Consider the following 15,936-nt stretch of genomic DNA (forward strand, 5'->3'; position numbering starts at 1 on the left):
GTCTCTACATGAAAATAGACTTCTAGTGTTTTCACATTTAATTGGAGATTAATCACTCACATATTCATACTCCCTCATCCATACTAGGCTCCTATATTCAAAAATTTCTGGGAAGAAGATTCCGTTTTATCCATTGCCATGAAGCCTGGGTGAGGAGCCATAGCACAGTGGTAGGGCATTTGCCTTGGCCGGGTTCGATTCCTCCGCCCCTCTTGGAGAGCCTGGCAAGCTACTGAGAGTATCTTGCCCGCACTGCAAAGCCTGGCAAGCTCCCCGTGACTATTTGATATGCCAAACACAGTAACAACAAGTCTCAAAATGGAGACGTTACTGGGCCCGCTCGAGCAAATCGAGGAACAACGGGAGGACAGTGACAGTGACAGTAGCAAAGTGAGAAAAAAAAATTGTTGAATGAATGCAATCAAGTACATCAGCTCAGGCAATGCAAAGTTATTTTCAGTTTCCTTTTCAAAGAAAGAATGTGAGATCAACTCTTTCTTGATAAGAAGATGTCTGACATAAATAGCCATTTCCTGTGTCTTTTCTGCAGTGCTAACTTGACATTTGTACAGAAGGTAAATCAGTTTTCTTCCCGTGGAGGGTAAGACGTTGTCACTCTTGACTGATAACAGTACACTGAAATTTAATCCAGAGCAACATGTGGCATTTCTCATCTGTTCTTTATTAACTCTTTGTTTCTGCTGCTAACCTTAAAATATCTAAATGTTTTGAAAAGGACACTTTTTGAATGAAGATCTTGTTTTGACTGACATATTCAAGCGAGGCTATGAGTAATGAACCATTTATAAGAAAAACAACTATTGAAGTACCTACATACATACAAAAAGACACACATACATGCACACAAACATACAGCACCACCTCATGTTACACTAAGGTATTCCTGGCAGTTTTTTTGCTGATGATTTTAGCCACAGTCTGAGTAATGTCTGCTTGTCTGCTTCTTGTAACATGATCTCCCTTTATTAGATGAAATCCTGAATGAGGAGTGGAGGGTATTGTGTCTCCGTAGTTCAATATTCTTTCTGCCGCCTCTCTGCTCTCTGCGGCCTGTCAAGGATGCTTGGGAGAGTGAGAGTCTGCTGAGGCAAAGCATTTTTCAGCTCAAGCAAAGACTTTCAATTGTAACTAACTGATGCAGCTATTAAAAATGTTTCCTGGATAGTTCAGATTGTTTTAATCCCACCCCCCCCCTTGTATTAAGGTGCTAAACTAGAGTCCTGTATGGTGTGAAAGAGAAAATAGAATCAAGGTGACAATGGGATTATTACCTGTAAATATCTTTTTCATGATTTCCTGGAATAATGTGGATTTAGTGGACCTGTTCTTATTTTTTCTGATATAAAAATATGTTTTACCATGAAAGAGATTTAGAAAGATAATTTCCCAATGAATGTGCCCTCATTAATCAGAAATTGTAAATGGACTCTAGAGCTAATTGTGCGGTTTTGATTAGAGAGTAAAAATAGTTATAAAGGGTGAAGGACTTTCAAAATATCATGCTCCTTATGTCGACTAAGAGTGTGCTAGCTCTTTTACAAGAAAACTGATCATTTGAAATAAGTAGAAATAATCACAGATGGATATCGCCATCAACAAAAAGCAGGTGGTGGCAGGGGTTATTTTGTCATGTTTTTAAAAATGTAACAATGCTTGTCTGAGCTCGAGCTTGGCTTTTGCTCTTAAAATATTAGATCATGCTGAAGTTATTTAGGTGCTTAACAATAAATAGCAAAGTTTTGTAGGTGAATAACTGTAGCATTAATGTGACAGAGGGTGTGGACTGCAAATCTGATATACTTTCTGCTTTGTAACAGCATTTTAACACAAATTGAAACAATGATGTTTACTACAATAGACTGAGGATTCCAAAAAAAAGGCACTCTGTGGGCTAATAGGCTAATCTACACAGTGCATATGAATTTTTTGTATCATGTTTGAATATATAGTGATTACATATATGCTTATAGATAAAGATATTCATGAGGTCATACGATATATGAAAATGACAAATGATTACTTCCATAAAGGCAGCCTGGACAGCTGGGAAACAGAGGAGAGAGGGAGACTTACCTCTTACTAACATCCTTTTATGTTTTTTGAATTCTGTTTTCTATCAAGAACAATTGATTCAAGAAATGTTCCAAGCAGTTGAGTTTAGTTTCTTTCAATTTAAAAGTCAAATCAAATTATTGAGCCAAATCTAATAAACAGATTTTTTAATTAAAAAATTATATGCAGTATACTTTATTTACTTCCTCTGAATTATTTGTGTAGTACCCAAACCTGGAAGGTGGTATAATGTTACTTAGTTGTCTGTAATTTCCATGGATGATTATGGAAATAGTTATTCTACCAATAAGACTCCAAAGTTATTTAAGTGTATTTCCAGGGCCAAAGATGTCATCAAAAATATATAAACTCTATGAAAGTATTACTAGTATTTTATAAATTATGAAACTAATGTCTCAGTAGAAGAAATAAATTACTCAAGTGGACAGAACTAGTCCATTACAAAGGTATTCTGCCTGCCTTGTATTAATTTAATAAAGAGTTTCAATTCTTTCTAGAACCTATGGTTTGGGGTAATAATACTTCAGGCATCATAAGGCACAATTTTAAACAAAATATCTTTTGTAGCAGAGAGTTTATAGTACTCAGAGGCTAATTTTATTGCCATCAGAATATTTGTAGTAGCTTATAATTTTGCTCACACCTAACAGCTCAGGGCTTAACTCTGGCTCTGCACTCAGGGATAGCTTCTGGAGGTGCTGGGGGACTATACGGGATCTGGGGATTGATCACAGGTCAGCCACGTGCAAGCGCCTACCTGCTGTACTATTGCTTCAGTCCATTTATAGCAATTTTTAATGTTCCAGAGTATCCACTTGAAATATAGTTTTATATAGTATAAATGTGGTTTTACTAGAAATTACTACTGTGAACTCGAGCGGGCCCAGTAACGTCTCCATTGGAGACTTTGTTGTTACTGTGTCTGGCATATCGAATACGTCACAGGGAGCTTGCCAGGCTCTGCCGTGTGGGCAAGATACTCTCGGTAGCTTGCCGGGCTCTCCAAGAGGGGCGGAGGAATCGAACCCGGGTCGGCCATGTTGGCTGTGTGCAAGGCAAACGCCCTACTGCTGTGCTGGAGCGATAGCACAGCGGGTAGGGCGTCTGCCTTGCACGCAGCCAACATGGCCGACCCGGGTTCGATTCCTCTGGCCCTCTTGGAGAGCCCGGCAAGCTACCGAGAGTATTTGATATGCCAAACACAGTAACAACAAAGTCTCCTTTACTTTTACTATTGTGAAACAATTTCGGATATTTTTAGTGAACTCTTACATGATGGGAGTTGAGCAATTAATTAGTTCTATCTTATTTTCTCACAAGTTACCATGAACTTGGAGTTCTAAAATAGTTCTTATCGACCTGTTCTGGAAGTGAGACATTGATAGAGCAAGTTGGATCTTGGATTGACCATCTCATAAGGCTAAAATAAAAATGGAAACCATGTTTCCTTCTCATGTGGAGCTTGGGTTCTCTTCTAGACTTTTACCTTTGTGACAAAATTCAGTCCCTTGCTTTTGTAAGACAATTTCTATTTGGCTGGCTGTGATCAGTGTCAGCTAACACTCATCCTCTGTATCTAGATTCTTTGTGTATAGCTTGTTGTGTGGCCTGTTCTCTCTTCAAAGACAGAAGTGAAGGATCTCCCTGGAATCAAGCTCCTCTCAGGTTTAGAGGCCCTAGAAGAGCCTAATCCCCCTTAAAGGCTCCCCAGATTAGAACAAATCTACCCAGATCAAATCATGTCTTAAGGTCACCTGGCATAGTACCTTAATTGTATCTACAAAATCCCTTCACAGCAGCAGTCTTATTGGGGTTTGGATAATAAGTTCTGTGCACACCAGGCAGCAGGAACTTTGGGTACCTTGATCAAATTCTGCTTATTACAAGTAATGCACAAACTGAACGTGGTTTAAATATTGTACTGCCACTACCACCACACCTGGGCTGGAGCGATAGCACAGTGGGTAGGGCGTTTGCCTTGCATGGGGCTGACACGGCCAACCCGAGTTCCACCCAAGTTCAACCCGAGGGACCTCCGCCCCTCTCGACAAGTTACTGAGATTATCTTGCCTGGCAAGTTCCCCGTGACATATTCGATATGACAAACACAGTAACAATTGTCACAATGGAGACGTTACTGGGCCCGCTTGAGCAAATCAATGAACAATGGGAGGACAGTGACAGTGACCACCACACCTGTTCCCACTTACTACCATTGGCATTCCAATCAAAAATCAAACAGGGAATCTATATTGAAGTATATCTATAGAATTAAGCATATATTGTCTGAGGCGATAGTATAGCGGGTAGGGCATTTGCTTTGCATGTGACCGACACAGCTTTGATCTCTGGCATCCAATATGGTCCCCCCAGCACTGTCAGGTATAACTTCTGAGTGCAGGCCAGAAGTAATTCCTGAGCATCATTGGGCGTAAGCCAAAAAGCAAAAATAAGAAGTTAAGAAGAATTAAATATATAAAATATATTTACATTAAGTGTTGACAACAGCTAGCTTTCATCTTTCTCCTTCACATCCCACTTTTTAAGCCTTACAATCCAGTTGTAAACAGATTTGCTATCAATAGCACCACTTTAGAGTTAGGAAAACTGAGACTCAGGAAGATAAAATAATTTGCCTGAACTCACACAGCATTTCAGTCTCCACATTCAGGTCTAAGTCTTTAATAAAATACAGATTTTTTGTTTCTACAATATTGAAAACCTCCACAGGGAAAGCAGAATTCTACACTAAGTCCTGACTAGAGGAACGCAAGCTGAATCCTAAAATAATTCCCACATTCCATTTCACAAAAAAAGGAGCGTGAATCCCAAAGAGTCAGGACTTGCCTCCTGGAGTGTATATGGCCTGGGAAGCCATGAAACTGGAACTTGAATAGAGACATTTTGCTTCCAAGTCCAGTACCCCAGTTCACTGATTGCTTCTCTCAAAGTAAAATATCCTATGTAGAGTTTCCCACAAGTAGCCAAGTTAGACATCAGTGCTGGAAATAGTTCCTTGTATTATTTCTTCCATCCATCTCAAAAGTTTGGACCTGTATCTCTGTTTTTATGTCTGAATTTTCTTTTTCACTCCTCTGACTCCATCCCTGGGATCTTACTCAAACCACCTACACCTGACTGCTAACTGTGCTCTCAATCCCTGTAACAAGTACCAAGATCGGTGTTGTTCTGGGTCAAGTGCTGGGAGCGGTCTATCTCATTGACAGCAGTCACTGTCCTCCCATTGTTCATCGATTTGCTTGAGCGGGCCCAGTAACATCTCCGTTGTGACAATTGTTACTGTGTTTGGCATATCAAATAGGTCACGGGGAGCTTTCCACAACAATTAGTTGAATTCATGAAATACTTTTGGAGAGGTGTATTTTATTACTAGCGTTGTTTAGAACTTGAGGTATATGATGATAATAACAAATCAAAGTGTGTTTTTGTCAGTTGAAGTGTTAAAACTTTAAAAAAAGTTTTGATACTGCCATCCCAGTTGACTCCTGGGACACTGATCTGAATTAAAGGGTAGGAATTTCCTCTAAGTGACAAAGTTTCAGGCTTTTAGAAAATGTTCTCAAATGAGGGAGAGATAGAACATCATCATAACATTTAAAGGTACACTTTAAAAAATGTAACTGTGTAAGAAATGTATAAAAGACCGCAAAGTAAGGGGGGAAACTACGGTAAGGAGATCAGTGTGTCCCTACTGACAAAGAACTTTCAGTTTTATCTGCTACTGGGCTTTAGAGACATGGATACTTGAATGCTTTTTCAGGAGAAAGCAGTTCTCTATGGGTATAAAGACTCTCTTGGTCAGACAGAGCACCACGACTGAGGGCGAATTACCTAATTTGGTTACCCTTCAGTTTTTCCATGTATGAAGTGGGCAAGAATAATAACAACATCTACTCCATTTAGATATTGTGGGAATTAAAACTAGTCACCAAAACGTGCTTAACCCAAGCTTTAATATTAAACATTCAATACAAGTTTACTGTCACTGTGGCTATCATTCAGTGGCTAAAAGATTTCTAATTTTAATATTTACAAAATTTTTACACTGATAAAAAGTTCTACAAATCTTCTTTATTTCAAATACGTGACATGAAAACTCGCATTCAATTATTTAAGGACATAACCTCATTTCATTCTAAGGTCTTTATTTAGCAAATTTCTCCGAGGGCACTAGGTGGCGACCTTTACCTTTATGATTGTGGCACTGTCCTCCCATTGTTCATCTGTTTGTTCCGGCGGGCCCAGTAAGGTCTCCATCGTGAGACTTGTTGTTACTGTGTTTGGCATATCGAATACATCACGGGGAGCTTGCCAGGCTCTCTGAGAGGGGCGGAGGAATCGAACTCAGGTTGGGCCAAGTGGGCCGCGTGCAAGGCAAACGCCCTACCCGCTGTGTTATCGCTCCAACCCTGCTATCGCTCCAGGCCTCCTTTATGATTAAAAAAAAAAAAAAAACCTTAAAAGCCTTTATTAATACATTTGCTTTAAGAATTGAAACACTACTCAAGATTTATAAGTGAACAACAAATGGTTAATAATCTGCAGGTTGTCAGAATTATAGAATTTCTCAGTAATATAAGCCTGTTTTGGGACCGGAGCGATAGTACAGCAGATAGGGCCTTGCATGCGGTTGACCTGGGTTCGATCCCCAGCAACCCATATGGTCCCCCAAGCACCACTAGGAGTAATCCCTGAGCATCGCTGGCTGTGAGCCAAAAGGCAAAAAATAATAATAATAATAACAACAATATAACCCGTTTCAAGTTAGGAGAATCATGGTAGAGAAAATATTTTGAGTGGATTCCTCCGCCCCTCTCGGAGAGCCCGGCAAGCTACCGAGAGTATTCGATATGCCAGACACAGTAACAACAGTAACCAAAAACTATATTTCAACTTCAGTTCTTGGGCGATCTCTGACTTTTACCTTTCAAGATTTTATTTTCCTTCTTCATGTGAGGACTGATGTGATTGGGTTCTATAGATCACGTTCAAAATTTCTTTCAGCTCTAAAATTCCATGAACTTTAACAATTATATGTTTATTCTACCAGACTGTCTTTTCTCAAGTACTCCTTGTGCTCAGATTAAACATTTTTTAAGCCAATGGACAAGATAAAATGTTATGCAATGTCAATAAAACTTAAAGCTGTTTTATTAAAAAAGTAATACGAAATTTGAAAGCTAGGGATAGAATGGGTTTTAAGGTTTATATTCTTGGTCTAAAGAAGCAGGAGAAATATCTCCTTTGGATAATATCTGCACAAAGAGGGTATACGAGTTGAAAGTGCCTTTAAATGTATTATTTTTAAATGCCAGTTAATTTGAAAAAAATTAAAATAACTGTCAATGAGGGAATCCTTTCTCAAATGAATATGAGTGGTGAAGTCCATTTTCAGCGTCTGTGATTAAGAAATTTGTTGTGGTTTAAGTGTTTTTACTTTAAAAAAATGAATATAGCTAACAGTAAATAATAAATAAGACAAGATATATTTTAGGGTTTACCTCTAAATATGAGGTTATGTCAGCTTTTTGTTCTGTGTTTCAAAAAAAGCAATCTTTAATCGGTGATTATAAATATGTTTTTTATTAGAAGGGAAGTTACTATTTCAGGGAAAATACTTTGGTCTATACTCATTAGTTTGCTTTCTAATTGGCTGATTTTTACCTAGTGAAATCTCTCACCTACATGGATAAACGTTACGAAAAATATTCCCTGTGATGAATACATATACCTTTTTTCTTTTTCTTTGCTTTTTGGGTCACACCCGGTGATGCATAGGGGTTACTCCTGGCTTTGCGCTCAGGAATTACCCCTGCCGGTGCTCAGGGGACCATATAGGATGCTGGGAATCAAACCTGGGTCGGCAGCATGCAAGGCAAATGCCCTACCCTCTGTGCTATTGCTCCAGCCCCAATACATATATTCTTTAGAAGAAAGCAAATAAATTGACAAGTAACCAATAACAACCGATAGAGAAATCCCTTTCGAGCAGGTTGAGGTTAGGTATTCTGAGCCAAGGAAATCTTTCTGACTGCAGATGCAACCCTTCCTTGAATCCGAACAGGTGGGTGGGCACTAGCACCCAGGGCAATCTCTTTACAGTTCTGTTAGATCATGTGATTTCTGTTAGATCATGTGACAGAATTTAGATGCTGCACAGGCAGATTTTATTTCATATGTGGGTGGGTGGAGTCGTGGTTGGGTCATAGGTACTTATTCCTGGTTCTGGACTGAGAGATCCTATGTGGTGCTGAGTGCATCAAGTTAGTGTAGGGAGCATGAAGGCAAGCACCTTACCAGCTGTCTGCCTCCTGAATATGCAAATTCGAACTGGACCAGAGGAAATACAATTCAGATTCTAGAAATTTACAGAGAGAGGCATGACCTTTCTCTTTTCAGTAAACGTTTGGGTCAGTGCCAGATGCAAGTCCCTCCTACTTCCCCACCAACAATTTCAGTCCACTATTTCCAGTAAAATTTTGTACTGAAAAGAGCAGGACCTGCAATGGGCTTGCCATTTGGTGTCACAACTTGGTGTCACAAGCACAGGACGTCAAAGTAAAACACACAAACACAGACACACACACACACACACACACACAGAGACACACAACCACATCCTTATCGTTGAGAAAAGGTGAGCGCAAAAATGAATTTATATGCGTCTAAAGTGAGTTTAATATTGGTGAAAGGTCGCAGCAACCCACACATTCTCTAGCGCGCGCGCGCGCGCACACACACACACACACACACCACAAAGTCTTTAGGCTCCAGTTACAAGCGCTGCGTCATCTGCCAGATCACATGGCAATTGTTGCTATTTCAAGGACCGAGAGGCATAGAGCTCCCCTCTCCTTTGGTACCCTATAGCGTGGAAGAGTGACCCCCGTGGGATGGGCTGAGTGAGCCCCGCGCCCGGCCCAACCCTCCCAGCTCGCGGCGCGGCTCCCGGGGGTGGCGCGCGCGCTAGTTCTCACGGAGCTGCTGGAAAAGGGGAGCGCGGGAGGGGGTCTCGGGGGAGGCCGGGCAGCTCTAATTGGCTTCTCAATGAAAGATAATCGCCGGCTCCCGGGAGAGGCGGGGGACTAGCGCTCGGCCCCGCGGCTCCACGGCTCTCGCCCGCTCCTCCTCCGTCCGAGCTGCCGGCGCCTCTCGCAGAAGCGGACGGGCGAGCGGCTGCGCGTCCGGCCCCGCCGCGCCCCGGCCGGGGAGGAAAAGTTTCGCCCAGGGGGCTCGGGGCAAACATGAGCGAGCTGGAGCAAGACTTCGCCACGGTCCTCCTGCTCAAGGAGGAGAGGATCAAAGAGCTGGAGAAGCGGCTGTCCGAGAAGGAGGAGGAACTCCAGGAGCTCCGGAGGAAGCTGCACAAATGCCAGTCGGTGCTGCCGGTGCCCGCGACCCACATCGGCCCGCGGACCACCCGCGCGCAGGGCATCTCGGCCGAGCCGCAGCCCTACAGGTCCTTCCACGACCTGGGCCAGGCGTTCCGCAAGTTCACCAAGTCCGAGAGGTAGGCGCGCCCGGCCCGCACCCGGGCTGGGCAGGGTCCGCTGCGGTCTCTGCCCCTCGGAAAGGGCGAGTCCTCGGGTTGGGGGGTGGGGGGCACACGCCCCTCGCCCGTGGGGGGCCGGGCGGAAAGTTTTCTCCCGTCCCCAACTTCGCCCTTGCGCAGCCGGCGGCGGGGGCCCGGGCTGGCACCGCGCCTCGCCCCCCGCGGGAAGAGCTGGGGTGGGGTGGGGGCGCGCGCGCTGGCCACCCAACTCCGCACCCAGCCTAAGGGGCGTGCTCCGGGGGGCCGCGGAGCCGCCGGGGAGGGGCGGCCGGGCGCTGGGCAGGGTTGGGGCACGGTCGGGAGCTGCTGGCCCTCCCTTGGGGGGGCTTCGGCTGGAGGGCGGAGGCGCGACACGCTTGCGTGCGTCCCGGGGCGGGGGTCGGGCCGCCTAGCTCGGGGCCGGGGGAAGCGGGCAGTTCTTCGTCCGCAGGATCCCGTCCGTCCCGGGCTGCTGTGAAGTCGGCAAGAAACGCGCGAGGACGACGCGGCGCTCCCGCGGGCCCCACCAGCCCCGTGGTGTTTGTCCCTCCCGGCGAGAAGGGCCACCCTGGGGCCGGACCAGGCACCTGAAGCCACTGGGGGCTCCCGGCCCAACTTGCCCTGGCGCGTGGCGCTCCCCCCGGCCGCTCCGCCCTCCGCATCTCTCCGGGGAAAGTTGGGACGGGGCGCGGCTGGGCCTGTGGCTGTCCCGGGCGCCTCTGGGGTGTGATCCCGCCCCCCTGGCGCACGCGACCCCGACTCTGCCCGGTCCAAGTGGCGGCGGCGGACTGGGGGGCGAGGGGGGGGGGGGCGGCCGGGCGACCTGGGCCGCAAGTAGGAAGCTTGGGCGCTCCACGCGGTGCCTCCCCCGGAGAAGGCTGATCGATCGCTGCGCACTCAAGCGCCTCTGGACCTTAGGGAGAGGAAGCGCAGACACCGAAGCCCATTACTGGCTTTTAGCTCTGGAAGTGCAGGGCCGAGAGTGCATTTCTCGGGATATTGAATATTCCATTAGGCGTGCCTTTGTGGCCGCCGCCCTCCTGGCCCTTTCCTCCCCTTAGATCACTTGGTGTCTGAGTTTGGGGCTCTCCAGGGACCCCTAAACTAGTCTCTGCCCTTTGACCCTCTGACTTCGAGGCCAGCAGGACGTCCTTTTGTTCTGTCTTCATCCGTGTCGGTTATAAGGCTCGGAGTGACCCACACTTGTCTTGCGCGTGGCTGACTGCTTCGCTTTTCTTGTATCGATCACGCTGCGTTCGTGTGTGTGATTGCGTGTAGAGCAAAGGACGCTACGCACTGCTGCTAGACATGGACCAAGGGCTGGGAGAGGTTGGAGGTGGAGAAAGGAATCGGGCAAGAAGTGTTCTCCTTAGGAAAGGCAGGCTCCTTCTGAACAGACTTCCCAGGGCACAGTCCACAGTTTTCACAGGTTCTGAACGACACCACAATTCTAAGTCCACGCTCCCCACAGGGCATCCTTTGGCCCAGACTGTCCTCCAAGTCTCTCCTCCTTCACCTACCCCCAGTGGAACCACGGGATTCTCCTCGCTCCTGGGCCCAGACTGCAAACCCAGCCACTCTTCGGCCTGGCTGGGTTGGGGAAGCGGCTGCTGCTGAGTCTGGCTTCCGCCAGGCTGCGCATTCCGGGGCCACTGCCCTGCCCCTGGCCCAGCAGCTGGAATCAGTCTGCCCACCTCCTTAAGAAGCCACTTCATCAGCGGTCGCCGGCAGCTGCTCTCCTCCCAGAGCGCCGGGCGGGGGTTTATCGCATTTTTGAAATTTCAGATCTCCCTGACTGGGCTGTGCCTCTGCAGAGGAACCGGCCCAGCTTAGGGGCGTGACTGGGGAGAGGAGCCCGCGAGGGTCTGCAGGAAATGCTCTCAGGGTGCCCTAGAGTTCGGGAGTGCTCCCAGAAGCGCCTGACCTGCCCTCAGCGAATCTGGCTGGGAATGGGAGGAGTTTTTGCCTGTGATTTGAGAAAATCGGGTATCTTTCACCCTATAACTTTCTTCCCACATGTAGCCTCAGGAGCATCCAAGATGCGCAGAGGAATCCTGCCTACTAAAGGTCAAGCACACGTGTGTGTGCATGGTTCCTTGTCCAGGAGCTGGGGGCTGTCCTGTTTCCTCTCCCTACTGATTTGGTGATGGAGCATCAGTTTCTTTCCCATTCAGCATTTAGTTATATACTTTCAAGTGGAAGCTTGGAGTGTATTTTCAGCAAGCTGACTCATTAGAGTTTAGGAATTTTGACAGGTATAATATATGAGGATAGTGGATAGTAGTTCCTTGGAGTCAGGGACTCGATCTTAGCAATTAAAGGAACAGTACAAGCCTCATGATCATTGGCAGAACCCTTATTTTGACCAAGAAAGTAATTTTTAAAAGTATTTGTGAAATAGGGCACTTTAATGGGGATCAAGATGCTTTCAAAACAAAAATGTACATTCAGATTTTCCGATGTTTGGATCTTCGGAGCAGGGGTACCTCACCTGCTTTGTCCTTTGTTAAAAGCTGTGCCTTCTGATGGTCTTCCTGGGACTGAGAGAAGCTACTTTATTATAAGACTAATGTTCATTTGCAGTTGCCATGGGACTGGGCGATGACTATGCTGATGACTGTAGTACAGACTCGTTCCAAACTTCACTGGGCTATTTCGTTCTTTATCTACAAAGAAGCGAAATTATATTGAAATTTTTAGAAAATATATAAAAAATGTTCTTGGTCCACAGAATAATAAAAGTACTTTTGCCTCTGGCCATTATTTTAGAAAATGATTGCAATATACTATTAACAGTTGACAAAAATATCTTTAGTGTTTATTGCAGTGGAAGGAAAAGGGAGAATTCACTGACTGCTGTAATCAACTCAGTTCAATTATCTAGATTTCCATGTGTCCACAGAGAGCATAAGGCACAATCTCCATTAAGAATGAGCTAAGTATCTAAGGAATGCTTAGATGAAAATTATACTAGGGAAAAAGCAGATCTGAGCTCTCAGCCCGTGTATCGAGTGTACTGTGTGATGATCATGTTTAAAAAGAAAACATCCGACTTACTGCAGCACACATTTTCAGATCCTTTAGAAATGCCCAAGAGCGGTCAAGTGACTATTGTTGAAAACTGTAGACTGTTCTGGCTGTCAGTGATATTTTAAATTTATATATCACTTTCTGTCAGGTAACTCCAAATATTTCATAGCTTCTCTGAAAACTTGATTTTTCTTACATGCACTATTGCACATTAAGATGTGTCTAATAGTCTGAATTTTTCCCCTTGATTTTGGGCTATACACCTCTTCTCTCATTTTTGCTACCCAGTGAACTTAGCAGGCTGCTTGAAGTTAGTTTGTAAAGCTTAAACAAAGGTGAGATCAATATTGGTCTCAGAGGAATAGTATTACCGGTTGTATTTCAAAGCCATTGAAGCTATTTTTGTCACCTGTGCTTTGATTATTGATCTTGAGTTAGCATTTTGAAGGTGAACTGTATACAACTGGGACATGGATGCTTTGGGATAGATGTCCCAGAAAATATGTTGCCTTTTGCATCTCTGATTAAAGGCAGGTATGACTTAACCTTCAGACTAAGTCAAGGGATTTAACCTAATTTCAGTGTAAGCAACTTTAAGAAACTGAGTGGGGACCAGCTGAATTCTGGGCTCAATTCATTCATTATTCATATATGAAATACACAGAGCTTTGAAATGGTAATGGTAACTATAAGAAAGATAGCTGCTAACCTCAGCACTCTGGACTCTGTACTAAGCTTTTTATATACAGCAGCTCATTTTTTTTTCCCACAGTAGTCCTTAATTAGCATTTCACCTTTCAAGCAGGGAATTCGTAGTTTGGGAGGAAATTAAGTCTTAGACCTAAGATCTCACAGCTAGAAAATGCTAAAGACAAGTCTTAAAGCTGAACTCTAGTTTTCAGAGCCCAAGTTCAAAACTGCTCCATTACCTATCCTTGGAATCAGGTTGGTTCCATCTTAGTATCTGGCTAATCTTTCCCATGTAGGAAAAAATTAAACTGCTCCAAATCAAATAGCACTGTCCTCCCGTTGTTCATCGATTTGCTTGAGCGGGCCCAGTAACGTCTCTGTTGTGAGACTTGTTGTTACTGTGTTTGGCATATCGAATAGTCACGGGGAGCTTGCCAGGCTTTGTCCAGTGGGCAGATACTCTTTGTAGCTTGCCGGGCTCTCCGAGAGAGTGGCCGCATGCAAGGCAAACGCCCTTAAGAAGAATCGTAGAGACAGCATGAAATAGAAATAGATCTCATGAAAAAGTGACCAATGAACCTTTGTCTCAGCATATATACTACAAATGTACTGCATAGACGAGAATTCCCAAGCTGTTATTGATCTTGTCATCATTTCTTTCCTTCCACACCTGGCTGTGCTCAGGGACGAGGTTAAGTAATTATTCCTGGTCGTGATGGGGGGGGGGGGGGGGAACCATACACTTATGCAGTGCCAGAATCTACTGCTTATTAGACCAGTGCCTGAACCCCTTGTACTATCTCTCAGACCCAAAGGATTGTCATTGTCAAATCTTTGCACCTTCTCTCATTTGGCTTCTGAATCTCAGTTTTGTGTCATGGTTGTTTCATGTCATAATGTTATAACACGGTTATGAAAGATGTGAAGATGTTATTGGTAGCTTTCTCAGAAAACTATTCACTATGATCCTTGCCTTTTGTCTTATTAATGCTTTGATCCTAGTCGGTATGTTAATTGGTTACCACTTGCAAATTAAATGTAGTCTAAAAGGAGTACTGAGGAAAGGACATTTATTTTGTTTACTCAGATAAGTAATATTTACGACAAGAGTTTAAAGGGAGGCCAACTGAAGAGGAGAGGAAGGACATTTGGGCAGAATGGCCTGTCCACATTCTTGTGTCTTGCCACATTGTCATTTGAAGAGGGTATTCCTTGAGCACAACCACTTCCCTCCTACTTTCAGTGAAAGTTGTCAGGAGGTGGGTGGTGTCCTGGTTTTAGTGTTGGAAAAACTGAGCAAATCCTTTCTGAATTGTCCACTAAAGGATCTCAGAAATTTGACCGGAGATAAGATTTTGGTTTCTTTGCTTTGTGTCAATGTTAGTGAATGTATGCCTTCAGTCTGTCCTCTGTTTATACTTACTATTTAAGATACATTTAGTTTTATTTTAGGACCATGTACCTTTTCCAAATGTTTTTGTAGTACACCAGGAGTTCTTGTTCCATTTGAATCATTGGTATTTGTCTAAGTTGAAAGTGTATATTTGATCATGTATCCATTAGCAATTTGGCTGATCCACAGGAGACTATTTTTAAGAAACCTGAGAAAACAAAGGCTGTCATATCTCCCTTCTCCTCCCTGACCTATTGTCCAGACTCTCTCCCATATATTGTAGGGGAAGCTGTGAGGGCATTAGAACCCTTTCTTAGGTACCATTTTAAGGTGTTTTCAGGTAATTTCGCCATTGCTCAGAGTATGAATAATTATTTTCATTTGTCTTTGAGAATTTCCTTATCAGAGTTCAGGACCCTCTGTTATCTGGCTTTCTTATAGCTCTTGGAAGTTACTGTGAGCTCTGAGAAAAACCAGGGATAGTTATCCTGTTTCACAAAAGTGAAAGCTCAGAGTTTGGGAATTGTCAGAAAAACTACTGACCTTGGGACTGAATTTCTCTGTAATCTGCTGTTTGGGTCCTTGCAGAGAAAAGACTGTATGTCCATGTGTATATATATATATATATATATATATATATATATATATGTCTACTTGTAAACCTGTGTACATATGCAAAATATATACACATACATGATTTGTTCCTTTATTCTATTTATGATTTTATGTTTTTATAGTAGATGTTATCTTGGAGCTACACTTGGTCCAAAATAGTTACTTGTGCAGAAGATTATTTCTAGGGATTTTATTGTAAAAAAAGATCATAGCATCTTGTGGTTTATCGAGTACTTATGCATGGTATTAATATATATATATATATTGTTTTTTTTTAACCAGGAATGAACTTTGTAGCTCCTTATTGAAGACCTATTCACTACTGCATAGTAATAACTCTCCCTTTCCTTTTCTTTACATTGTGGATTTTCTGTGCTGAGTGCCTCTCCTGTGTTTCTCTATTCTAGTTTGATACCTATGATTTCTGCCAGATCTATTTTCGTTTGTAGAAAGCATGGCAGCAAACATGGAACAGAATTCTTACTTAGAATATTACTGTAAATATTTAAATTTTCTTATATAGATATACAACTTGAATTTTCCCCCAATTTAAAAGTAGCTG

General features: G+C 43.8%; 1 protein-coding gene across 1 annotated transcript in view; it reads left to right on the forward strand.

Moving 5' to 3' along the window:
- The first annotated feature begins 9,359 nt into the window (after positions 1 to 9,359).
- The window catches only part of PRKG1 (protein kinase cGMP-dependent 1), a 1,343,145-nt gene continuing 1,336,568 nt past the window's right edge, over positions 9,360 to 15,936 (forward strand). Inside the window, exon 1 of the mRNA XM_056120587.1 lies at positions 9,360 to 9,625. Within this exon, the coding sequence (XP_055976562.1) occupies positions 9,360 to 9,625 (266 nt within the window). The remainder of the gene's footprint in view (positions 9,626 to 15,936) is intronic.

The sequence above is a fragment of the Sorex fumeus genome, unplaced genomic scaffold (genome assembly GCF_029834395.1).
Source record: "Sorex fumeus unplaced genomic scaffold, SorFum_2.1 ptg000043l, whole genome shotgun sequence".
NCBI classification, from domain to species: domain Eukaryota; kingdom Metazoa; phylum Chordata; class Mammalia; order Eulipotyphla; family Soricidae; genus Sorex; species Sorex fumeus.